The sequence below is a fragment of the Heptranchias perlo genome, chromosome 1 (assembly GCF_035084215.1).
Source record: "Heptranchias perlo isolate sHepPer1 chromosome 1, sHepPer1.hap1, whole genome shotgun sequence".
Taxonomy (NCBI): domain Eukaryota; kingdom Metazoa; phylum Chordata; class Chondrichthyes; order Hexanchiformes; family Hexanchidae; genus Heptranchias; species Heptranchias perlo.
Window position 1 is genome coordinate 135,852,041 of NC_090325.1, and position 27,073 is coordinate 135,879,113.

General features: G+C 43.5%; 1 protein-coding gene across 2 annotated transcripts in view; it reads left to right on the forward strand.

The window, feature by feature from the left end:
• Positions 1 to 27,073, forward strand: part of sorcs2 (sortilin-related VPS10 domain containing receptor 2) — a 598,225-nt gene that overhangs the window by 81,872 nt on the left and 489,280 nt on the right. For both annotated transcript variants that reach the window (XM_067991267.1, XM_067991275.1), the window contains exon 2: positions 8,963 to 9,030. In XM_067991267.1, coding sequence (XP_067847368.1) covers positions 8,963 to 9,030 — 68 coding nt within the window. The remainder of the gene's footprint in view (positions 1 to 8,962; positions 9,031 to 27,073) is intronic.

Genomic DNA, 27,073 nt, shown 5'->3' on the forward strand with positions numbered 1-27,073 from the left:
CCCGGAGCTGATGCTCTCTTCCAATTACCGGGGACTATTCCCATGGGTTCCCGGCTGCGGCCTCCTGCGGCTAGTTATTCCTTATTCCCGTCGGCCAGGCTGTCAATTTGTCCGTCTGCTAGGCGAGAGACGGCCCAACAATATTCTAATGAGGCCCTGCCATTGAGATCGGCAGGATCTCCGTGTCCCCGGCCGCAGCCGGGTTCTTTTCCCGATTACGGGTTCCCCTGCGCCCTCCACGGCTCCCCATTAATATCGGGGCCACAGTGTTCAATTGTGATCACCACACCAGAAAAAAAACATATGTGTGCATTAGAGAAAGTGCAGAGAGGAGGAACAAATTTGCGTGGGATGAGCTATGAGGAATCATGAGAGAAACTCAAGGCGTTATAATCTAGAGAAATGGCGTTTAAGGGGGAACCTGACTGAGGTATAAAGAATATGAAGTAGTACAGATAAGGTAAACACAAGATAATACTTCAAAGTAAGACAGGGAAGTAGGACCAGAGGAGATAAATTTAAAACATATTAGGAACTGCTATCAACATCTGCCAGTCAGGCAAAAACATTAGGAATGTTCAAAATTCAGCTGGATCGTATAATAAGAGGTAATTGCTTGTCCAACATTCAGTCTCAGAGGACCCATAGTTTCCTCCAGCTAAACATCTTGAAGCCATCGTCTTCAAACACAATCTCTGTACTCTCGCCACCAATTCCACCCCCCTGCCTGGCAACTATCTCAGGCTGAACCAAATTGTTCACAACCTCGGTATCCAGTTCCAACCTGAGCTGAGCATCCAACCTCATATACTCTCCATAACAAAGACCGCCTACTCCCACTCCCGTAACATCTCCCGCCTTCACCCCTACCTCAGCCCATCTGCAACTGAAACGCCCATCCATGTTTTTGCCACATCCATATTCGACTATTTCAGTGCTCTCCTGGCTGGCCTCCCGTCCTCCACCCTCCATAAACTTAATCTCTATTGCCTGTATCTTATCCTGCAGCTAGCCCTGCTCACTCATCAATCCTGTCCCTGCTAACCTACACTGGCTATCAGTACCTCTACACCCGAATTTTAAAATTCTTATCCTTCTGCAAAAATCCCTAAACTGGCCTCACCCCTTCCGTGGGGGTATTCTTCACTTCCGTGGTACCGGAAACCTGGGGGTAGCGGATTTGCTGCCTGTTCTTCACCCCACCAGATTTTTCTTTCCATTAACGTCGATTGAAGTGATTGATCCACTACTGCCAGTTTTCCACACCGCCGAAATTGCAAATTTCCCTCCATCTCTGTAACCTTCTCCAGTCCTAGAACTGCCCCCAAACTCTCCATTCTTCTGATTCTGGCTTCTTGTGCATCCCACCCCACTCCTCACACCATCATTGACAGATGTACCTCCAGCTGCCCAGGTCCCATGCTCTGGAATTCCCCTATGCCTCTCCACCTCCCTCTCATCTTTTAAGACTGTCCTTAAAACCCACTACTTTGACTATGCTTTTGGTCACCCCTCCTAATCTTTCCTTTTTTGGCTCTATGTCTGTTTTTCCTTACGCTTCTATAAAATACCTTGGGAGGCTTATCTACATTAAAGGCTCTATATAACTGCAAGCTTTTGTTGTTGTAGGATATAGAATCATAGAATCATAGAAGTTACAACATGGAAACAGGCCCTTCGGCCCAACATGTCCATGTCGCCCAGTTTATACCACTAAGCTAGTCCCAATTGCCTGCACTTGGCCCATATCCCTCGATACCCATCTTCCCCATGTAACTGTCCAAATGCTTTTTAAAAGACAAAATTGTACCCGCCTCTACTACTATAGGAACAGGAATAGGCCATTCAGTCCCTCGAGCCTGTCTTGCCATTCAGTTAGATCATGGCTGATCTGTACCTCAACTCAATTTACCTGTTTACCTGCCTTTGCACCATATCCCTTGATACCTTTACCTAACAGAAATCTATGGATCTCAGTCTTGAAAATTTCAATTGACCCAGCAGCCTTTTGAGGGAGTTCTGGATTTCTACTACCCTTTGCATGAAAAAAATGCTTCCTGATTTCGCTCATAAACGGCTTAGCTCTAATGTTAAGATTATGCTTCCTTGTTTGAATTCCCCCACCAGAGGAAATAGTTTCTCCGTACCTACCCAGTCCAATCCCTTTATCATTTTAAGCACAATGTTGAGCTTCAATGGGCTGTGGCTTTATCTTGCTCCTTGATTTTTCTTATGATATGGGCAGACACCACATCCAAGAGACAAAGAATAAAAAATATGACTGCATGCTGGCAACATCTTGATATTCTTTACAAATCACAGACGCTGAACACTCGACTCCTCAGATTAATGCAGGGCTTTGACATAACTTCTGCCACCAGTTAATTGGAGCATGTCAGGGGCCTTTCTGAATGGCCAGTATTAAACATAAATGTGGAGTTATGTGCTTCAAAAGGCCCTTTAGAGGGTGTTTAGGGATTGTGGTGACTCCCCTTCTCTGACCAGTTTGAAACGCATCTATATTAGGCAAGATATGAAATGATGATGAGCAGTGTTCCTATCCCTGGCAGGAAAAATCAAAACCTTAAAAATAAACGAGTTGTCTAACATGACTGCATTTATGATGCTTGAATTTTCTGCTCAACTGAAGTAGGAAAATTAGATGTATATTGCCGGATTTCCTGTAGGTTGCTGTTCCCTTAAATAAAACTGGATATATTACAAAGAGTGTAAAGATAAGGTGGGATGAGGTGGCCAGACTTACAACCAAATGGATTGTTGGTTGGTTGCCTTGCCTGGTTGAACCAGAGAAAAGGGTGGGGTTGATTTGTGTTTTGTTACGACCCCGTTTGCGCTCAAAAGTGGGCAGTCGCAGAAGCAAAATGAAGTGGCTGCTAGTCCCGCCGACTTACTGCTGCTTTGACGTCCTTTCTGATTTTCAGACAGACTGGAATCCTGAACGCCAAAGCTCCTACTTGAAACAGGCAGCAGCCTCATGCCATACATGTAAATGGGAGTCAAGGGATGTCTTTTACTCCCCGGTGCCATTTTCATCTCTGCCCGCCTGACCAATACCAGTTCCTGCTCCCGCCTATCAACCATGGGCGGTGCAAGTCAGGAGGTGGCCATTTCCAGTGATGCTCAAAATGGGAGTGTCAGGTAAAGCTGGGTGGAGCTTTTGGAGACGTCTTTCCAACAGTGGCTTGTGGGTTTCCCACATCAATGGATTTGAAAACTTATGTAGTTGCTCTGCAAGTTGTGCACTCGCACGCTGCTCCACAATGCCGCTTCTTTCTGTTCCTGAAGAAAAATACACCTCCTCTTTAAGCAGCCACACTGCCCGATTTCCCACCTCCAGATCCAGGACTGACCACAAAAATATTACCAGTTCCACGCTGATTCCTCCAGGGCCCACTGCACATGCCCCACCCACTGCTGCTTTACTGTGCACAGACAAAAATTGCCCCCTTGAAGACAAGTTGCACTTCAGAGTTTCTTTTCCGATCTTTTTATGATCAGATATAAATCTATAATTCAACAGGTAGATACCTGGGACAAGTGCAGAGAGTTCTTTCTAATTAAATCCATTTGGGCCCCACTGTGGAAGAATCCTGAGATTAGACATACTTTAGAGAGTGTATTATATGTTAGGTAGATAATGTAAAAAAAAGATTCAAGGTTCCTAGATGGATTTACAGCAAGACTATTATTACATTTTTAGTAGCAAAATGGTTCATTGTAATGGCATGGAAATCAGTCTCCCTTCCTGTGATACTTCACTGGATAGTCCAGTGTTAAAAATATAAATGTAGAAAGGTTAGCATATAAATCTATGTGGAAACTAACTAAATTCCAGGAAATATCGGGAGATATAGAAAAGCTAGTTTGCACGCATTCAGAGCAGAAGATGCAGAAACCTAAGATGAGCGGTGATACTTAGATGGATGTTGAACAATCCTTTTTAAAGAAAACAGATCTGCTCTACTGCAGTTGGGAGAACTTTAAGAGCAAAATGGTGATATGCGTGATTGGGGTGGAAAGAAAAGTATGGATAAGATGGAAGAGGGTGTGGGATGGGTGGGTGTGGGTATGATGAAGCCAGTAGAGATCCTTTAAGATGTGGATCTGATCCACTGCGGCTGGGAGGAGGGCATGGATAGGATGGAGCACAGACGTATCCAACACCAGTGTAACAAAATATGTCCTCCTACGTCGTGGAACTAGACCATGTCAGGCTGTCCTGGAAAACAGCGCTTGTATTTAAAAATAAATATATAATTGTAAAAAAAGAAAAGGTACCCAGGTCTCCCAGCCTGTGCACAGCACACGATTGATTGCATTGGACCATCAAGCCATCTTTGTCTCCCTTTAATCTTGTCCCAGTGACTGTATATTATAATGGCAATGATGAGGATTGAAATAAGTGGTGTAGAGACGGGCAGAATGTTATACAATATAAGAGATAACTGCTAAACGATTTAACAAATGCTTAGCAACAGCTGCTATTCACTCTGGCAAATTAAAATGCGTGCAGTGTTTGCAAACTTCTGTCTAATAGTATTCTTCAGTTTTGAAAAGATGCGTATTGCTAACACAGTCTTGCCAACTTTTGTGCGAAAGAGGTTTTATATGCGACAGCGGTTTAAATCCAAGCCGCTAAGCAAAATGGTTTTCCTTCTTTCATGCTCTGTAATAGCGATAGATAAACAGGAAAGAAAATCCAAACCCTTCAAAGTGTGTCAGGACCATGTGTGGATGTGCTGGGTATTATGGCCGACAGTCCCCTCTTTCATGCAGTATTTCATTAACCCTTTCAAACACTCAAAAGACTTCCAAAATCTTTGTGGCCTTTACTTCTTTTTACTTATTTATTTACTTATTTTATTTATTTATTTTACTTATTTATTTGTTCCCCACTTTCTCCGATTTTCTGGTGCTGGGATATAATCCACAGGTGCAGGCTGCCATCCAGTACTTTGCCCATGTGGTCTTCATGTGTGACCCAAGATAGTGGTCTAATCGACCATGTGGGTATCCTGCCTTCACCAGATTTGCATGCACATTTTGCTGCAGGGATCACCTTACAGTGATCAGGAGTGGGAGCCCTGGCTGATTGTCTCCTCCCTAACTTAAGGCAACTGAAATCAATTACTGCCATCTCCACTACGATCAACTCACTCAGCACAGACAAGGGATCAAACTTGGCACCTTCCAGGTCTGCATGGATCAGTTCCACACTGAAGTGAATGGAAAGGAAAATCGGGCGCGGTGTGTAGCGGGCAGCCGATCCGTTACTGCCTGTTTTATGCCCCCGCCAAAGTTGAAAGTTCCGCCCAACGGATGATGTTTCAAATTGACATATAAGGATACTTTTTCCTCTTTATAAATAGGGGCATGGTGCAGTCTGCTGAGCCTGCTTGAAAACCCTTAATATGGTGATGACACCTGTTTAAATGGTTTTCTTTCCCCTCCCCCAATTATCGTTCCACACATGCCATCCACCGTTCCTGAAACAGTCTCAAACCAGTGCCGTGGTGTAAAAGTGGAGCGTAAATGAACCTGTGACACACTTTCCTCTTCCCCACTAGCATGTCTGAGGATAAAAAATTGAATGTCTGGGGAAAAGCAGCAGCAAACCATTGACCAACCAAACTGCACAGGTTTCTATTTCATATGGCACACGTGTCCTGTAACTACTAGACAAGTCAATATAGACAGAGCCAGGATGCTTCTTAATCCACAATAAGCATTGAATGAAGTAAAAACAATAATAATTCTGGCTTTACATGTAGCGCATTGAGGGTGGAGTCTAATGACTTAACGCTGGCCCTGTTAATCCTCCCGTGTGGTATTACTGAAATAAATCTGCTTTTATGCTTTAAACTTGCACAGGGCTTTGTCGCCATGGTGAAGTCTCTTTGTCAAGTTTGTATACAGGCAGGTGCGTGATGATGTCACTGCCACTGTCGTTATGGCTTTGCCAACTGCATCAGCTGTTGTTACAAATTATTTTTGGAAAAAAATAAATCTTGAGACTGGGCTCTCCTGATGGCTCTGTGAGTTAATCCAATGAAGGGGCTGATCCTTACAGACCAGCAAAGTCCTGGAGCTCAGCCCCAGTCGTTGCTGATCTCAGCTGAGTGGTGGCAGGGTTACTACAATTAGGTTCAGTGCTCTGATTCACAAGGAGAAAATCGCTCAACTTTCTCACTCACGCTTGCTATCCAGACACCTTGGATGGACGCTAAGTGAGAAGAGGATTGTTACGTGGGCAAACATGGCAGCCTTTTTCTCGATGGTAAGGTCCCACAAACAGCAATGAGATGAATGGCCAGTTCATCCGTTTTGAGTGGTTAGGTGAGGTACGTCAGGGAGGATATCAGGAGAACCCTCTGCTGTTCCTTGGGTAGTACCATGTGATCTTTAACATACACCTGAACCACAGAAATATGCGGTCAAGGCCTCGTTTAACATCTCACTCAAAGAATAATGAGAACCCCTATGGAAGTCCTTCCCCTTTAGTGTTTTGAGGCAACAGAGGGGTGACTCTCCTAGCGGAGCAGCCTGTTCATCGCTGCTTCTGAACCAGGGCCAATCTGAGCGTTCTGTATCACAGTAGCAATACTCTTCTGAGGTTTGAATGTCGGATTTGGGAATGGGAAAAGTACATATATCAACGGTTGCATTGGTGGATGGGATGAAGTTCATCACTGATAGTACCATGCTGAAAAAAAATTAAAAAGAGTTTAGTTAGAAAAAAATCATCAGGTACCGAATTGGCAGTGCGCAAGATGTGCCCATTGTGGTGAGATTGCCTGCCAATTAAATTAAAAATAGGAAACCTATCCGCCCACCCCCCCCAAGCCTAGATATTCAGTGGGGTCAACGGCAGAGGTTCTCGATATTCCTACTTATGCTGGAAGCAATGGTCCTTGCATTTTTCAGGCCCAGGTTGCTTTCACTGGTCGGCAAGATGGGAATAAGAGGCACAAATTTCAGATAATCATGAAAAGAATTAAAGGAGAGATATATATTAAAAAAAAACTTTCTGCACCCAGGTGGTGGCGAGAATGTGGAATTCTCTGCTGCAAACGGTTGTTCAAGCAGGGCCTATAAATTGTGTTAAAAGGGGATTAGATAGTTGATTGAAAATGAGAAATCTCAAAGAGCATGGATAGCGAGCAGGAGAATGGGATTAAACTAGGCGCCAGATTTTGCTGGAGCAAACGCATGCTGCGGCATGCCCTGTTAGACTTATTAGTGCATGTTTAGGTTTTAATATTTTTTGTACACAAAGTCACTGGAAGTGCGAGCTGATAATGGTGCAGCGGGACAAACAGTTTATCTCCTTAACCAATGAGATTTAAGGATTGGGAAATAGGCAGAGGAAGGAGGGTGAATTAGAGTGGGTGAATTCAATGTTGAATCAGGTACAGAAAAAAAATAAAGAGAGGGAAAGAAAGATTAGATTCGAGAGAGAAAAAAAAGAGACAGAAAGGAAAAGTATAGGAATAAAATGTAAAAATTAAAAATTTGACTTTTTAAAAATCTCCTAAAGCTCTTCACAACCTCAAGTAATGAGACTCCACACTAATAATTGTTTACTTTCTGGGCAAGAGAGATTGATTGACAGTCACTAACAATTATCACGTTGTTAAAAGGGTACTTACGCTGTTAATTATTAGACTTAACTTTCTGTGGCAAGTTCAATGGGCAATTAATGTGCAAATGCAGCAACTTCATGAAAATCACAGCGGAGCAGTGCAAGTCGGCCAGCAACTTGTGGCGATTCGCAGTTCACGGGGTATCTCTTCCTCGCTACAAGTTACTGGCCGATTTATGCGTTAATAATGGCGTGCGGCGTTCAGACGCCGTTATTTTTTCAGCAAAATCTGGCCCTAGGTCTCTCGTGGAGAATAACACTTGATGGGCTGACTGGCCTATTTCTGTGCTTTAGCATTCAATGATTTTAGGATCAGCAGGTTATTCAACCATGGGGGAGGCAAGATGGGCATCACAGCCAAGCTCAACATTGTCCTCACTTGATGCCCACATACATTATACTTCCAACAGAGGTTACAGAATAGCAACAAGGAGTGGAAACCTTTGACCCTGGGGCCTCCGTAGCCTGCTTGGTTAACACCATGCCACACCACACCACGTGACGAATTTGCCCTTTGTTTTTTTTTTATTCGTTCGTGGGATGTGGGCGTCGCTGGCAAGGCCAGCATTTATTGCCCATCCCTAATTGCCCTTGAGAAGGTGGTGGTGAGCCGCCTTCTTGAACCGCTGCGGTCCGTGTGGTGAAGGTTCTCCCACAGTGCTGTTAGGAAGGGACTTCCAGGATTTTGACCCAGCGACGTTGAAGGAACGGCGATATATTTCCAAGTCGGGATGGTGTGTGTCTTGGAGGGGAACGTGCAGGTGGTGTTGTTCCCATGTGCCTGCTGCTCTTGTCCTTCTAGGTGGTAGAGGTCGCGGGTTTGGGAGGTGCTGTCGAAGAAGCCTTGGCGAGTTGCTGCAGTGCATCCTGTAGATGGTACACACTGCAGCCACTGTGCGCCGGTGGTGAAGGGAGTGAATGTTTAGGGAGGCGGATGGGGTGCCAATCAAGCGGGCTGCTTTGTCCTGGATGGTGTTGAGCTTCTTGAGTGTTGTTGGAGCTGCACTCATCCAGGCAAGTGGAGAGTATTCCATCACACTCCTGACTTGTGCCTTGTAGATGGTGGAAAGGCTTTGGGGAGTCAGGAGGTGAGTCACTCGCCGCAGAATACCCAGCCTCTGACATGCTCTTGTAGCCATTTATATGTGCCATCCGAATGCCATATTTTCTTTTAACAAACCTTTTAGCATTTTACATTTCTTTGAATTGATTTCATGAATGTTGGAGCAAATTAGGATTTTGTGCTGCTTTCGTTTACTGTGCAATGTACTCAATTTGCATTTTTAATGTGCTTTGCAGGTGATCCTGATTCTCACCAAATTGTTCCATTCAGATATGGGAAAGGTTCTGGAAAGTTCTCTGTGGAGGTGAGCCATCTTTTATTTATTTTGTGTACAAATGCCAGCAAAAATGTACGTGTGCAGCTTTCAGAGTGAGGAGGATAGCAGTACAGGAATGACAATGCAAACAGGTGAGATGGGAACATGGCTCAGAATCTGTTATTTTGTTGCCTTAATATTGGATATTTGGATTTCTCTTTTTTTGTTGGATCTCGCAACGAATCATACAAGAGATTATAGGATTTGAAACGGAAGATTGACTAATAACAATTTTGCTCATTCTGTGCAGGACTTTGCAAAAGAAATATTGTATTGGAATCCCCTTTCAGCTTGTAAACCAGCTGATCAGATCACTTGTGAAGTCTTGTGATTCATCTCTATCTGTAATTGTTGACAAAAGGTTTTTCTTGATGCACTGAGTTTAACACACAATAAATAGGATTTCTGGCTTATTGCTGCCTTTGGTGTTCTGTGGAATCTGACTCTCTGCTTCAATACCTTCTCAGTTTGTGACTGGATTTCTATAAAACTGTCAGGCACAGGAATGAACACTTCATCACTTAGCAATGCTGATAAATGGTGGGTGACTTTCAAACACTTCAATTATGTGTTCCCTTTATGCTACCAGGTTTCTTCCAATGGCAAAAGCCCCATTAGTAACAATTAATAAGAAAGACTTGCATTTATGTAGTGCCTTTTACGACCTCAGGATGTCCCAAAGCGCTTTACAGCCAAATGAAGTACTTTCTGAAGTGTTGTAATGTAGGAAATGTGGCAGCTAATTTGCACACAGCAAGGTCCCACAAACAGCAATGTGATAATGACCAAATAATCTATTTTAGTAATGATGGTTGAGAGATAAATATTGGCCAGGACACGGGAGAACTCCCCTGCTCTTTTTCGAAATACCCCCATGGGATCTTTTACGTCCACCTGAAAGGGCAGACGGGTCCTCAGTTTAACGTCTCAATCGAAAGATAGCAGATCCAACAATGCAGCATTCCCTCAGTACTGCACTGGAGTGTCAGCCTAGATTTTGTGCTCAAGCCTCTGGGATGGGACCTGTAGGAAGGTCTGTATAGACCAGCAATGTGAAAACTGCTCTGCTGGCATCTGTCCACAGGCAGAGAGTTCAGACATAGCCAGAACAAAGTGATGACATGGCATCCAGTGTCATTGGTAACACTGCACCTCCAGTGACACAGGGAGAAACCACCCTTAAAGAAGCTTGTTCGTATCGCAGCACTGTTGCTGTAGTCAGGGCAGCCTCTTTGTGTCTGGTTGGGGGAAAATACATATAAATCAGTGAGTGAAAAATTGCTTCATGGGCCTGCACAGAAAGACTGCACCACTCAGCCTGCCCCAAGTCATAGAAACAGTTGTTGCCTCTGCCTTCAGAGACAATTCTTGTACCTTATGTCTAGGTGTATCTCAGACCTTGTGCAATGAGCAATGCTACCTCCTTTACCTTATAGCGCTGCTGCTGGAGTTAGGGCTGCTACCAGCAGCCATGCTGTGAAGTAAATGCATGACCAGAAAGATTTAAGTCACATGAGCACTTCACCATGCTGCCATCGACAGCAATCTTAACTTTAGTGGCAGGGTGGCAAAGCAAACAAGGCAGCCCTGCTACTTCCAGAAGGTTCCAGTCCCACCAAAAGAGGTGGTTTGCACTTTGAAGGCAGGAACACACTGATGACATTCAAGCCAGTGATGTGATTTTGTGCTCACAAGCATGTAAGCAGTTGAGCATGGTATGTTAATCAGAAACAAACGCCGGGACTTTCAACGTCAGAGTGGGTGTAATATGGGCTGTAATAGATCGGCCGGCCGCCTGTTATACACCCTGCCCGATTTTCCTTTCCATTGAAGTCAGCGGCCAATCTGTTACCAATTTGTTACCGCCCGTTTATACCCCCGCTGAAGTTGAAAGTTTCGCCCCATGTTTGTATCCTGAGAAGTCTGCATGTCTGCAATTTGCGGCGTAACCACATCAATATGAAAACCAGTGGTGTCTCCTTAAACATACCTTGATGTAGTTCTTATATTTTGACTAAAAGCTTTTTGTGAAGCCTTATGCTGCCGCAAATCTTAGGGGAAGAGTTTCTCTGTTTGCTGTGTGTAGGTACATTGTAAACAGGTTTCTAAAGATCGCGATTACGTTTTCTCTACATATGCTGCTCAGAGGAAATTTCTCCCTACAGTGTATACAATAGCACTGATTTTCCATAGTTTTTGAGTGAAGTTTCCTGAGGAGGTTGTTCCCGGATATGATTCTACCCACTCCCCAAAATTACAACAACCCTTTAAAAAGACCCTTTCCATGTAAGTTTGCAAATGTGTGTGCGTGTGAGAAGGGTCTGTGCATGGATTTGTGAGTACCTGTGTGTGTGCATTTTATTAAACAGAACTTGAATCCTTGGTGACCTTTTGATCTACAGCAAGTTTTGACCCATTCCAATAGCCCAGAAAAATACGTACTCTGAAAGTTTATTCAGATTAGCAGCTCACATTGCTAGTTTCAAATCAACTTTCACTAGGGGTAATTTTGACTTTGGGCGATGATGTAAAACGGGCGATATCTGATCAAATGTGCATTATACATAAAATCGTACAGCGCAGAAGGAGGCCATTCGGCCCATTGTGCCTGGGTCGGCTCTTTGAAAATCAGGAGAGGTGTAAAACAGGCGGCTGATCCCATATCGCCCGTTTTACATTATTGCCCAGTCAAAATTACCTCGATTGTTCTTGAAAGGGAACACGGAGGTAAATTTTCACCGCCACCACCTGGGCGGTAATCTGGCAGAGCGGATCTCCCACCTGTTGTAGAAATTGTGGAATTTTCATTCCAAGCAGTGAAGCGGAAAATGTACCTCACTGTCTTTACATAGTAGTATTTAGCTGTCAGCAAATTGAAGAGGTAAACACACTTACAGGCAATTTTGCTGTGCAGCTGCTCTGTGCTGTCTTGAGTCCATTTAAAATGTAACAATTCTAAGAATGCGAACGTTTTAAGTCTCCAAATAAGAAGCTTCTAGAATCTGGTTTGGAGGAAACTCACTGGGCCCTATTTTATTCTTTGCAGTTTGGCATAGATTGACTTGCCACATGAAGGCTTTTAATTTTAAGTAAGCAAACTAAATGTCCAGAATTGCTATATTTTCCCAAAGCTGCCCCATGAGGTAGGATCGGGGCTTAAAGTGGATGTTTGCTTTTCTTCGGATGGAGATTCTTTAAAAACAGTGCGAACTAACGTCTCTCCATAAGACATGGAAATAAGTGGAAAAACAGACTTTGGTTTTAAAAGTCACACTTTTGGTGCCCAGTTTACATTTCAGAAGTGCCTGGACGTCTCACTAAATACCAGAGCCAAAACCAGACAAGTGGGGATCCTATTGCAGGCTTGATGTGTGATCTGAGAAGGAGGGCAAAGTTGCAGAGTTCCTTTTTATTTTCCAGTTGCAGTACTGTGATTTGGGCTGTTTAAAGCAGCCATAGGATACATGTGGTCTTTAAGATATAATAGGACTATAAAAACCTTTCTTGATAATAAAACTGTTTTAAATTAAAAAGCATGAGGCCTTTCTTGGTGGGACAAACGTCCCACAGTTTACCCTGGAACTAAAAAAGGATTATTAGAGGAGTAATGCCTTGTAACTTATGCTCCCTCTGTGCTATAGAGTCTGCTAAAGGCAACCCTGCAGATTAAACGACCCACTTGCCACTGGAGGCAGTGAAGCCCTCCTGGAACTGCACTTGCTGCCTCAGACCAAAAGTGCCAGGAATGGCAAGTAGCTTGCACTAATGGCATTTAAATCTGCCATTTTCAATCTGGCTGTGGGAGGGCTGACTGACCTCTGGGAGGACTCCCAGCCACATCCACAAGGTTGCTTTTGCACTATCTGGGCATGCACAGGATTCGCACATGAGCAGTTGCATTAAAGTCACATTTAAGACTCTGAGCAAGAGCTCATGGGTGAAACTTGTGCACGCATTGTTTTTCTGTTGTTGGTGAATCCACCCCATAGAATATGGGACTGGACTAGCAACCCAGAGGTTATCAGTTCAAATCTCACAATAGCAAGTTGTGAAATTGAATTCAACAAATCTGGGAAGTTGTAGCTGGCACCGTGGAAGGTAGGGGAGGGAGATTGTGATTGTGGAGGGAGTGGCCTGGGGCGGCAGCGTCCCAGGTTATTTTTGTAGACCCCAGAGCCTCTGGGGTCCACAAAAATAATTCAAGACTTATCTTTAGAGGGCCCCTTCTCTTTCATTGCCTATGGAATTGGTCAAAGTCTGCACTGTGCAGGCTCCAACCAGTTCCTATCTAAAATGGCAAGGGGGTCTTATTTTTGTCATAAAACCCTGATTTCCATATTAAAAGGGGCGTATCGCCTGAAACAGGTGGGCAGCAAACGCATTTCTAGGCTTTGGTCTCTGCTTTCTGCTTCTTTCCTGCACAAATAGGCTGACCTCAGTATGTGTGAGAGGTGCAGGAGGAAGTTCACAAGCCACGGTGCAGTACGTTGGCATGCCAGACTAATCTGCTAATATGCTTTTTATTCCCATTTAAAAAAATGAATGCTGTTCCTTTCGATTGCATAATGAATTTTGTTTTAGAGAGTGGCTGAATTCCATTCACTCCCAGGAATATGGTATTACTGAAATATGAACATCTCAAGAGTTGACCCAGTGCACAACATTCCAGCGGGGAATGTTTTCTCAAACAGAGCCACCCTTGATTACGTTTGGATTTTCAAAAGGTATTCGATAAGGTGCCACATAAAAGGTTGTTACACAAGGTAAGGGCTCATGGGGTTGGGGATAATATATTAGCATGGATAGAGGATTGATTAAAGGACAGAAAACAGAGAGTAGGGATAAACGGGTCATTCTTGGGTTGGCAGGCTGTAACAAGTGGGATGCCACAAGGATGCCACAAGGATCGGTGCTTGGGCCTCAGATATTTACGATCTATATTAATGACTTAGACGAAGGGACCGAGTGTAATGTATCCAAGTTTGCTGACGATACAAAGCTAGGAGGGAAAGTAAGCTGTGAGGAGGACACAAAGAGTCTGCAAAGGGATATAGACAGGTTAAGTGAGTGGGCAAGAGGGTGGCAGATAGAGTATAATGTGCGAAAAAGTGAGGTTTTTCACTTTGGTAGGAAGAATAGAAAAACAGAACATTTTTTAAATGGTGAGAAACTATTAAATGTTGGTGTTCAGAGAGACTTTGGTGTCCTCGTACAAGAAACACAATAAGTTAGTTGGCAGGTACAGCAAGCAATCAGGAAGGCAAATGGCATGTATGCCTTTATTGTAAGGGGGTTGGAGTACAAGAGTAAGGAAGTCTTACTACAGTTGTACAGGTGAGACCTCACTTGGAGTGCTGAGAGATTGTTTCCCCTGGCTAGAGAGTCTAGAACTAGGAGGTGTAATCACAGGATACGGGGTGGGCCATTCAAGACTGAGATGAGGAGGAATTTCTTCACGCAGAGGGTTGTGAATCTTTGGAATTCTCTACCCCAGAGGGCTGTGAATGCTGAGTCATTGAATATATTCAAGGCCGAGATTGATAGATTTTTGGACTCTAGGGGAATCAAGGGATATGGGGATCGGGTGGGAAAGTGGAGTTGAGGTCAAAGATCAGCCATCATCTGATTGAATGACAGAGCAGGCTCGAGGGGCCGTTTGGCCTACTCCTGCTCCTATTTCTTATGTTCTTATGTCCCTGGTATCACGTGTTTTCATCTTGTAGCATCTCCAGGCCTTGGTTGGAAGGTTCCATGGTGTCCTGCTCATGTAGCTATGGTGTTAATATGACTGGTCCTGTTAAGGTTTTGGTCAGTGGTTGTAATAAATTGGATAGCCAGTTGGTGAAGGATAAAATATTAGAGCCTGGTCTTCAGTTGCTTCCAACCCTTTATTCACAGAGAGCCACATTATCCACTCCACATTCTAGATAAGCTGTCATATAAATGGATACAAGAGAATCTGCAATTGATATACATCACCTGAATACACTTAACACTAATTGATATAAATCATCTGGATAAAATTAACATATGGAGCCTGGAAGGTTGGGGTGGGTGGGTGGGGGTGGAGCAGGTGTGTGTCCTTCTTCAGATGCCTGAGAATGAACTAGTTAGAATTCCTTAGTAGGTGAGAGCAAACCTAACCATGACATTTGTTTCCCAATTTGTCTCCCCAGTTGTTTTCTCTCTAGGGCTCAGCTATGATTCCCTCCATTGTCTGATAGTCTGCCGATCAAGCCTCATGAGGTACCGACCACTGCCTGTTGAAACTTAGTGGTAATTCCACAATCCCACGTACTCACAGACAGTGCAGATCGGCTTCGATGCTGCAGTTCCAGTGAAATGACTGTAGCGGAAGTGGGAGCAGCTCCGAGGAAATTCCCAGCCACGATTAAGAGCCTCGCAGGATTATTTTTAACTGCGCATTGATCCCACTATTGCAGGATTCCTTAAATCTGGCATTCTTTGAGCTTTATTATTTTGCTTGTCTTGAGGTTTCTGACCTTAGGGGGGCCACCCCTTTTCTGTTGACCTGCCATGTTCTCATAAAGTCTGTGGGTTATGATAACTGTGAAGGCAAGTGCACTCCAGACAGCACAGTCATTGTGGGTTTTGCAAATTTCCAGCTATTAGTTGAGGACAAGGCCATGTGATGTTAGGCCATGGTTTGACCAGGCAATCCCTGTGATACTCATTAGTATGTTGGACATCGTCTACTACTTGTAATTGGGATAATGTTACCTGACTTCTAGGTCCCAGTTCCTGCTTTGTGATTCATGTTGGTTTGAGATTCTGGTGGCATTCCAATCTGTTCTTGGTTTTCTTCTCAAATTAAAGTTAAACCTATAAACCCAGGTTGGGTACCCCAATTTGGGTAGAACTTTCAAACCATGCACAAATTTTCTGAAAATCAAAACTATAAAAATGGTAATATGTGCTATATAACATGGTGTACAAGTAGTCATCTCATATCCCAGATTTGTAAGATCCATTTTAATGCAGATTTCTATAAAATATAATGAAATAAATATCTGAAGCAATCTATATTCGCATATTGTAATTTTGTTTATTTCATCATTTTTTGTGAGGATAAATTTTTGTGTTCCTTGAGATGTGGGATTTCTGTGCTAGGGAATGGAACATCTTTCCACTTTTGGCACAAAGTCAGCATCAAGCGAATTCCCAGTCATGTTAACAGTTAGAAGCAGAATAAGGCTCCTTTTTATTCTGCCTCAATAATAATCGTTAGATTAACCCCAAAGCTCAGAACAGCCAGTGATAAACTTGTGTGAATTATTCCAATCCAATATTAACCAGCTTTAGAAGCTGTATTATTATCAGTCCTCTGCAGTGTGAAGCCTCATGCCTCTGGCACAGCCTCGAGTTTAGCCAGCACATATTGAAACATTTTGGACAGTGCGTCTGCAGTTTGCCAATATGCATGGCTGTGTGTGAAGCCCCATTGGTGATGTGGAGCCTAACACAATTTGCCCTTATATTTTTTAAATTAATTCTCGGGATGTGGGCATCATTGGCAAGACTGGCATTTATTGACCATCCCTAGTTGTCCTGAGAAGGTGTTGGTGGGATGCCTTTTTGGCAGCTGCTTGATAAATCTGAGGTGCTTGCTCGGCCACTTCAGAGGTTAGTTAAGAGTCAAACATGTTGGTGTGGGACTGGAGTCACATATAGGCCAGACCAGATAAGCACGGCAGGTTTCCTTCTTTAAAGGACATTAATGAACCAGTTGGGTATTTATGACAATCCAACATCTTCATGGTTGCTGGTACCAGCTTTTTATTTCCTGATTTTTAAAAAAACCTGAATTCAAATTCTCAAACCACCATGGTGGGATTTGAACTCACATTCTCTAGATTATTAGCCCAGGCCTTTGTATTACTAATCTAGTAACATGACCACTATTCTACTGTACCCATTTCTGCTACAGTCATTTCATGTAGGACATTTACAGTCAGTAGAGACCTGTGTCCTATCAGTCTGAGCTGGACTCAAACCCACTCCTGGAGTTGAAAGGTCAGCATGCTAACCCACTGCACCACTCAATCCTTTTTTTAAGTTTTTCAATATCTGAATGCTGAAAATGCCCTCAGAGTTAATGTTTATTAATTGGGCCGTGGCTTTTGAAGAATTGAAATGATGAATAAATACAGCCTTAAGAGCAATCAAGACAGTTCCTATACACACACTGCACACACAAAGACGGCAGTTAGTGGTATTTCTTCTAATTTTCCACGTGATGCCATGGTGAGGGGTTTTGTCTGCTCCGTACATTTACTGTGGTTCATCTCATAACCTCCGGTGAAGCCACTCCAAACAAGAAGAAATTCTATCTGGGTTACAATGATGCAGAGAAATGTGAATGGACTGCGGTTCATGTGATCACAATCTACATGATTAGATGAGAGTGTCTCTGTACTGAGAGATGGTATGATAGTTATAGTCAGGGGTCAAATTGTCTGTGGGTTTGAAAGTTTATTTCTTGGATAAGCTGAGGATTTAATCAATATGCAGTCCTATGTTTGCAGACTACTGTAAGAAAGTCCTTTCAAGTCAGGCTGTCAGGATGCTTTAGACTTCTCTCCTCTCCTCCTGTCACACTGAATTGTGCATGAGGAGAGCTGGGCTCCGTTTCTTTTTGTTAGGTCCGACAAGCATTCAGGTGATGTGGTAACGTAATAGCTACTTTCATTTCAGACTCTCTGGAACATTCCCTCTTTAGATATAACAAACAATATAAGAAGAGGCCCTGGAGTGTAGTTGCTGCAGAAAGCTTGCTCCCGTTGGGGCCTTCTAGTGTTCAATTAACAATGTGCGAGTACAATATATATCACTCTTTTATGTGGGTTTACTTCCTAATAATTCTAGTTCAATGCTACAGTTACAATCCATCTTGCTGCAGCCCCTTGCAAACCATTGCATTGTCCGCATCCCTCAGCCTTGTCATTTCTTGACCCCTATCAAACTCAGTTTGATTCTGAGCAGTTTAATCTGCCCGTAACTGGAATTGAGTATGTCAAAATCATTTGTCATATGATCCACGGTTGGTATTTCATCCCCCCTGGAACTTTAGTGCTGGGATGTCCCTGTTAGATGTTTCTGTGGCGATCCCACCAGTCTGTGAAGTCTGGTTTTGATTCAGTTCTCTGACACAAAACTGGGCCCAGAAAAATCATAGCAGGGATAGCTTGATTATCTTAACCAAGACAGACTGAGGCAGCAGGGTTGAATAGATGACAGCTACACTTCATTGATCTAAAACATCACATTAATAACTCTACTTGGAAGGATGCTTTATATAAGCTTGTCATGTAAAGCAATTGGATATTTTATATTTTATCCATGAATTGGCATATTTTAAACATCAAGATTGGACTGAAATTCGGTATGAAGCTCAATCGTGTATATTCATTCCAGCTGTTGTGTTTCTAAGGACTTGACTGACTCATGGCTGAGGTAATGGCATTGCTCCGACAGGGATTGAGTTACGTACAGTATTCCTATCTCTGTAGAGCTTTAAATTTGGGCCCTGACTGTATTTGTTGTGGTATGTAACAAAGTGAATTGCACGCAGATGAAAATAGGGAATAACCAGAACAACTTGAATTAATTAAACGTAATTTGTCATTCACGAAAATGGCTGAAGGGCTTTTTAGGAGCAATTGTTTGATGGGCCTGGAAAGAGAAGTCTGAGGTTTACTGGTGAAGTTAGGGTCACTTGTTGCTGCTGGGTATGGAAAAGGAATTAAAAATGAAGGGCAGGATTGAAGAGCTTTGGTGCTGTAATTGTAGGAAATGTGGGAATAAACCTTTGCTTCTTGTATGTGCATGTTTGTGTTGGCTCTTAAGCAGATTGCGTTCAAAGGAAGCCATTCATTTAACAATGAAAGATCATTTGTTTTTGAAAGCAGTGGCCTGTCTCTCACTTATCAGCTGACTGGTAGTATGGTTCCTGTGGAGTGATGATTCAGATGGAGCTGAAGATATTTCCTGATAATTTCTCCCTCGGGAGTAGAGATCCTGTGCACCAGTGCTGATTGCAATAGTACGTTCCTTCCCTTTTGTCCATCAAGTCCCTGTGCTCTTTTATTTTGAGGCTTATTATTTTCCCGCTGCGCAATACATTTCTGTTTTGTCTCTTCTATCTTGTTTCTGACTGATTATTCAGAGGTTCTCTCAGTTTGTGCTGCATGGTAGTTTCATCCACAGAAGAAAAATTGTGATCGCAGCAGCTAAAAAAACATGGCTGCCACTAGTCCCTCTGCCTCAAGCCTTTTTTTTTTGAACCCCAAATTCAATTGCAGTGGTTTTAACCCAAGCTACTTTGACACAAGTGAAGTCCTGGAAACTGGGCACAACATGGGGTAGACCTTGACTTTGTGTGATAATGTAAAACAGGTGATAGTGAATTGGCAGCCCCTTTTACATTTCTCCCGTTTTTTAATTTCCATTGAAGTTAATGTAAAATGGGCTGCCGATTCGCTATCACCTGTTTTACACTATCGCACAAAGTCAAAATCTACCCCATGTATTTTAAAGCCCACTTTAAAATGACTGGAATTTTAACTTTTTTAGGGTGTGAATTCCTTCTAATTTTCAAAGAGTATGCTACTCCCAATATTGCTCTTTAACTGTCAAGAGTTGCCGACAGCTGCTCCTTGTCAGCTATCCCTCTGATTTTTCTCTTCACCTTGTTGATCAATACTGTGCAGAGGCCAAGTGCCTCCCTAGAGCAACTCAGTGGAGATTGGGTTTAAACCACTTTCCCTCCACTCCTTGATAATGGACATTGACATTGCAGTGGCACCGTGTGCAGACTTGAGGCCTCTTAATTAGAAACGTTCGGTCCTGATTTTCCCTTGTTGAAGCCTCGTGTTTTGTGACCTTTGAACAGCTGTTAGAGCAGTTGGTGATTATCACAGAAACCGGCATATAGGCCGCATCCATGCCTTTTATGCTAAGTGGCATAAGGGTTTCTTGCATTAATGCCTAAGTCACAGCCTGGTTTCCAGAAGTTGTATAACTCTGCTCAGAGGTGCCAATTCCTACATTTGATTTTACAGTAGTTATGCTGAACCTGAGATGAACTTGTTTGTGCAGAGATGAAGGGGAGCTGGTGTATTAAAATTCTTTGCTTGAGCTCAGTTTGAATCCAGTTGGGAATTGCAGAAGTACTTCAGTGAGCAGCTTTCGGAATGATTCCACCACTCATGATTGTTGCTAGAACCGGTTGCTGAAACATTTATCAGTCTGCATTTTTAAAAATATTGATAATTGTGCAGTAGTTTGTGTCAAACATATATCGTTAGCAGCCAAGAAGGTCCCAGGTTTGAGCCCCAAACTAGTTGATCTCATCTACCGAGGTGAAAAGGGTTCTACAATTGGCCTTGGCGCATGGATTAGAAAGGGGAAGATCAGTCAGTGTTTCCGTTCCTGATCCCTTTTCAGCAACCTTTGGTCGAAATGTTTGTGTACAGATGTTGGATGAAGACAGGATTGGGGTCAGCCATGATGACTTCTACGATTGAGTAGCTTGCCAACGCTCAGTGTCAATTCGTACCCATGAATAATGGCCACTGGGCAAGGTAGTAGAAAGTGCTTATCACCCATGGTAACAAGGAGCAAGGAGTCAGTGCCTTGGGGGGGGGGGGCGCGGGGTGGGGGGGGTGCGGAAAGAAACCTGACGGCAAAAATTGAAGCTAGAAAAAGTCTACTAACGGCAGCTACTCTGTTAGTGCATTTAACCACCGCTGAGCAAGCTACAAGGTGATGTGTTTTTCAGCTCCACTGAAGATGGAATTTGGAAGTTTTGTTTTCTTTCAATTGCACTGGACTGTACAATTGTTAATCGAACGTGTAAGTGCTGGAAATGTGGCTGTATCCCTGTGGAGAAGTTAACCTACAGCAGTGCTGACCCTCTCTGTGTTTTTCTTGAGCTCTCTTCTGGCATACGCTTAAAAGCAGCAGCCAGCTGCTCTAGGATCTGATTTTAGTGCTCGCTGGGCAAATGCCCAGGCTGTGTCTGTTGCAGTGGGTACTAACTGCTGATCCATTGAAGGAGCTAATTGGGAAACACTGTAGTCAAGTGTTACCTAAAAATTGAGCTTTAGTTTAAAAAAAAAATCACATTTTAGATTAATTTTGAGCTGAAGAAGGTGAGGGATGTTTGTATTAAGAAACTGAACAATTTTTATATTGATCACTAGCAATATGAACTTCTAGATCAGGAGTAGCATGACCAGAAGCAAAATAAAGCTCCCTCCACTCTGCCCCAATAATGAAAGATGAATTGCTGTGGTTGCTGTGTTTAGTGGCATTGTAAACACCACGTTTCTGAATGTGTTTATGATGTTTCCATTCAAAGTGACCAGAGCAATTCCTCCTCCATATTCCTTTAATTCGACCTCAAAGAGCAAAAGCCATTTAGATTTCCTGTCAACGACTCTTTTGCCATTTGCTGATTTTTTTTTCCTACCTCCTCCCTTGCTCTGCTGTGGGCATTGACTCATTGCCGATTCCACTGCACTGGTGTGACTTTTTCCGTTTGCCACACTAGCCATCCTTGGGGGCTTTTGTTGCTGTTACATTTCAAACGTGGTGCTAATTTCACACTGGCATTTACATCAATTCAACGTTAAGTTTGGAGTTTAACATCCTCAAATCCAAAGTTGGTGCATTTATACCACTCCCAGTAAAACACGGGGAACCAGCACGATGCAGCACAAACTGATGCAGTTCACGTCACGATGCGCCCTTAAAACCGATCTAAGATTTAAAATTGCATACACTGTTTTCTCTGAAATTTGGAGTGCCACCGTGCATGTATGAGGGCATACATGAAGTTTCATTGTCACATACATGTACCTGCACATGCACAGTGACATTCTGAATTTTGGAGAAAATTGCAGCATCAATGGTATTGCACTTCACGCACATTGATCCCTATAGAATAACAACAGCATTCCCGAGATTGCTAACTTGGTAACTCTTTGTGCTCAGTGCTGTATAGTTTGGTGCTGTGGGCTCACACTTCTCCTGGTTGAGACTGCCCAAACCGATTTCATGTAGGACCCTGACTGGCACCAGAGAGAGAAGAGTTCCATTGCATCAATCTGGAGTGGATTCAAACCCAGGTCCCAGAGGTGAATGGACAGTGTGACAACTAATGACAAGCTCCCGAGTTACTGCAGTTTTGACATTTGCATGATTACAAGTTGCAAAAAAATAAGCGTGGACTGCAACCAGATGTTTAGTGAGACCTGATTGGCTGAGATTCATTCCCTCATTAATTGAAATTGATTCATGGTCTCGTCCTCTGCACTGACTCCATTTCCCACAACTACCATGGGACCACCGAATGCTTGTCATGTCCCATCCATGCCCTGACCTTCACTTCAGCTTCACTGGCCAGTGTGCATTCTACATGGAGGCTCATGGACCTTTACATAGTGCATTTAATGTAAGGTACTTTTCAAATCTTTCTTGTAAAGTTGAGACAGCATAATACTGGCCAACCAGAATGTAAATAATAATCTTCATGATCCCTTTATACTACAGGGTCAATCCCGACTGAAAGGTGCCATTGCAGGCAACTCTGTAACATAATAAACTTGTTGCTAGTGCTGTTGGAGGCAGTGAAACTATTCTTGAGCAAAGATTCACTGGGCTCCTCCAGCAAGTACCACTCACGGGAATGCTAAAAGGCTTTGTTAGCATCATTTACACAGGGTCTGCTATCTTGGGTCTGGTTGCAGGGGCACTGAGCAGCCTGCCCACTCTACAGGCCAGCAGTACACTTTGTCAGGAAGGTCACAACCAGACTGGCAAAAACATGGACAAGTGATTGCTTTAAGATTGTGTTCTCAATTTCTGAGTGTGAGTGGGATGATTTGGCACAAAAGGGAGTCGGCAAAATGACTGAAATGCACCCAATGGAAACAGTTCTGTATGATAAAAGGAACATCAGAAATTCTATTTACTGACACTCTTTACAACACTAGCCATATTACATAAGAACATAAGAAATAGGAGCAGGAGTAGGCCACATGGCCCCTCGAGCCTATTCCGCCATTAAATAAGATCATGGCTGATCTTCGACCTCAACTTCATTTTGCCATTTTGTTCAGCAATATACTTCTTGTTTAGGTTGTGGAGGGGTGGGGGGGCGTGTGGGGAAGGGAACAATCATGGGCCTAGAAATTCGGCTGCACAGCGCTGGTTTTTCGGGCACTAAACGTCCTCCTAAGTCTCCAATATGGCGGTCAGGAAGCGCACGCTCATTATGAGCCATATTGGTGAAGGTCAAAAAATCGGCATGCAGTGCCCAAGCCTGAAACAGGCGTTAGGCCCTTTGCATATGCAAACAGGCCTCACCATTGAGGCACAGGGATCATTCCCTGCGCCCCCTTCATGCCCAAAAATCCAGGCCCAGATGTTTATGCCCTTTTCATAATTTTCATTTTCCCTGCTTTTAGGATTTTTTAAATAAAAGTTTCTTTTTATACAGCCTTGACTTTTTCCTCCCTCTCTGAGTATCCTTATCGTCCCACCCTACTCAACACCATCCGGTCTCCTGTAATGGTAACAGGTGCGCAGGAGATTTTCCTTTTTTAATTGAACATAATTCTAAAATTCATAAACTTTACTAAATAGATTGAAACCCTGCTTAAGCTGCCTTAGTGGCTCGGTGGATAAATGCACCATCTGGTGTATCATTCGAGTAAAATAGACCAGAAAGAATCCAGGTCTGATCCCTGTCTGTGCTGAGTTAACTGATCATGATGGGAGTGTTACAACTGGCCTTAATGATCCTGGGATAAGGAGAAGAAAAATAAGCAGCCAGGCTTCCTACTTCTGACCTCTACCTAGTGGCCTCTGTTGAAAGTCTACATGTGTGAACATGTGTCAGCTTGGCTCAGTGTGGATGTAAAAGATCCCATTGCACCACTTGAAAAAGAGCTGGAGAATTATCCTGGTTACCTAGCCAACAGTTATCCTCATCCGACACCAACAAAACAGATTAACTGGCCATTTGTCTCATTGCTGTGAGTGGGACCTTGTGTGCAATTCAGCAACTGCATTTGCATACAAAATAACAGTGACTACACTTCACCAACAATCCTTGGACTATAAAGTGCTTTGGGATATCCTGAGGATGTGAAAGATGCTTTTTTTTCTTCTTTTATTGAATGAGGACAGGATTGGGCTTGGTTGTGACACCTTCCATCCTTCCTGAACCTCACTATCTAGACTCTGTATAAGATGGCTGAATTTTTTTGTCTATCATTAATGACACCACGTTGGGGGGAGATTTTCACAGGTGCATATATTTATTGACATCATAAGCTCCTTTACAAGAACTGGCAATCAGTTATCTGCTGTGAATAAAGGTGATCATCTCCACTATGACCTGGCCAAGATGTAGGAAGGGAAAGTTGAATAGGGTATAGGTGGACCAATTGCCAGCTGAGTGAAGGAGGAGTTATCCAGTATGGAATTGATTCAAAGAAAGTTGAAACTCTTGACAAATGTTAAACTGAAATCACAAAAACTTTATGCACCAGTGTTGACACTGTCATATGGACTGTTCAGTCCTAGACCTCATAGGGAGTTGGACAATGTGTTAGTACTAGCTCGACCAGCCTGCTCTAATGTAAAGAAGAGAACCAGTAACTGGAACACTATGAAAACATGGTAGGTGGCCTGAACTGCATTTACATTGGAGGAATTGCATGCAATGGGGATGCAGAGAGGTGTTGATGTGACAGTGAACTGACCGCTGTGCATGTTGCCTGTTACAATAAGCAGCTTATCTCTTTGATGTATTGTGAGACTACTGGCAAAGTTTATGTAACCAAAAGTGTTGTCCCTGCTGAGAACAAACACTGACAGAAAAAAATGGAATCACATGAACAAAATGAAGCTGTGTATGTATGGGGGAGGGCTTTTCACTGAATTAATTAAAGCTTTTTTGATGTTTGTGAATGGAATGTCAGAGCAAGATGATTAAACAAGTGGAACTGTGTTGTATTTTTCCAGCAAAGAATAGTGCAGGATATAAAAGAAGAAATTGTTTTGTTTCATGATCTCTTACACGTGGTTTTTCATGTTACTTGCATTGCCATTTTTTTCATCACTGCATCACCGGAATTCACCCCATAGTTGTCTCCTGGTGCAGGCAATGAAGAATGCTGCAGTGATGTAGCAATACAGGGTAGTACATCTGTAAAACCAGACATCTGTGGAAATAAAAGATTCTGCTTTCCATTGTTATTACATTATCAACCTGTGAACTGGGCCTGGGAGAACTGAAGGACCATATGATTCTGTCACAGTCAGCTACTTTATTGCACTTACATCTTGTGGGATGGAATAGCAAACACAAAAATACTTCTTTTTCTTATTGCCACCTCATTTAGCTTTTTTTTTCTCCCTAGTTTTGCTTCCCTTTCTCCTTCTTCTGTTCCTAGCCAAGATGGCAGACAGGCCCTCTGCTGTGAGGCCTCTGCCAATGCCACTCTGTAACGTGCCACCACAAGACTGTAAGATTGGGCTAGGGCATTTCTGAGGAGCCCCGGCCTCCCCTCTGAGGAGCACCCGGCCTCCACTCAGCAACCTCTGCTGACAAAACAGTTGATATGAAGAACTCGTTGGGGTAGAGCTTGACTTTGGGCAATAGTATAAAACTGGTGATAGTGAGTCAGTGGCCTGCTTTACACCTCTCCTGATTTTTATTTCCATTGATCTACTCCGTTGTGTTGGAGTTGCGGAAAGAACTCATTCCTAACTCTCCGTGACATACCAAGCTGAAGCTATAATGCACTGCGCTTGTGAATAGTACACGAATATCGGAAAGCATTCACTTTTAATGGTCTAATGCTAAACTATAACCTGAGCTTGGCAATATCAGCTGTAGGGACAATCTAATTATCAACATGACGGGGGGGAGAATTGGATAAAGGTCCGTTCTAGGCGATGTTAGCGCACCCCACTCCCGACGGACCCTGGGCAGGCAAGACGCAAGTTTGGTCCCAAGGGAGCACTTACCTGCAATCTGCATTCGTTTCCAGGCCCCGCACCTGGAATGAATGCAATTTGCACTTTCCACCACCAGAGGGAGCTCCATCTCTTAAAGGGAGGATGTTTCTTAGAAATCTCTTAAAGGTAGCTTGTACCTGTTATTTGCTGAAAATAACAGTCTACTGTCTGCATGGAATCTGAACAGAGATCAGACATTGCACACGTAAAACACAGATGCAGATCCCATCCTTATGTTTACACACTGATGAGTTATGTTAAAACATTGAATAAAGGTTGCGCACTACTAAATCCCACATCCTCCAATCTGCACGCCAGACCTCACCAATCTGCCGATCTGAGTTGGTACCAGGCCTGCGAGAGTGCATGCACCAAGGTTCTCTCCTGATGCAGTAGAGACCTTGGTGCAAGAGGTGGACAGAAGGAGGGACATCCTATATCTGCGGGGGGGTGGGGGGGCAAGAGGCCCTCCAGACACATACTCAAAAGACAGTGGGAGGCAGCAGGGGACAAAGTCAATGCCAGGCGCACAGCATCATGAACATGGATGCAGTGCAGGAAGAAGTTCTATGCTTTGACATGAGTGGTCAAAGTGAGTGAGGTCAACTGTCAAGTGGCGTCTCCTACCACCTGCACCACTAGCCGCATCCACTGCTCCATGCACTACACCCCCCATCACCCACATACCAACAAACTGTTTCAATCAGTACTCAACTCTTCCAATCAGATGCTTCCTCTCGCCCTTACACATTACCACTGTTTCAAGCCGCCCACCCACAACTCACAGGCCACACACACTGGCAGCTATTCAACCATGACAGGCACATCACCCAGGCACACGTCCTGCTTTCTTGCAGGAGAAGGTGGCGCATATCAAGAGGCAGCAAGTGGCAGTGGCACTTAGCCCCTCGATTCTGTTCCACCATTCAGTGAGATCATGGTGGACCTGTGACCTAACTCCATATACCCATCTTAG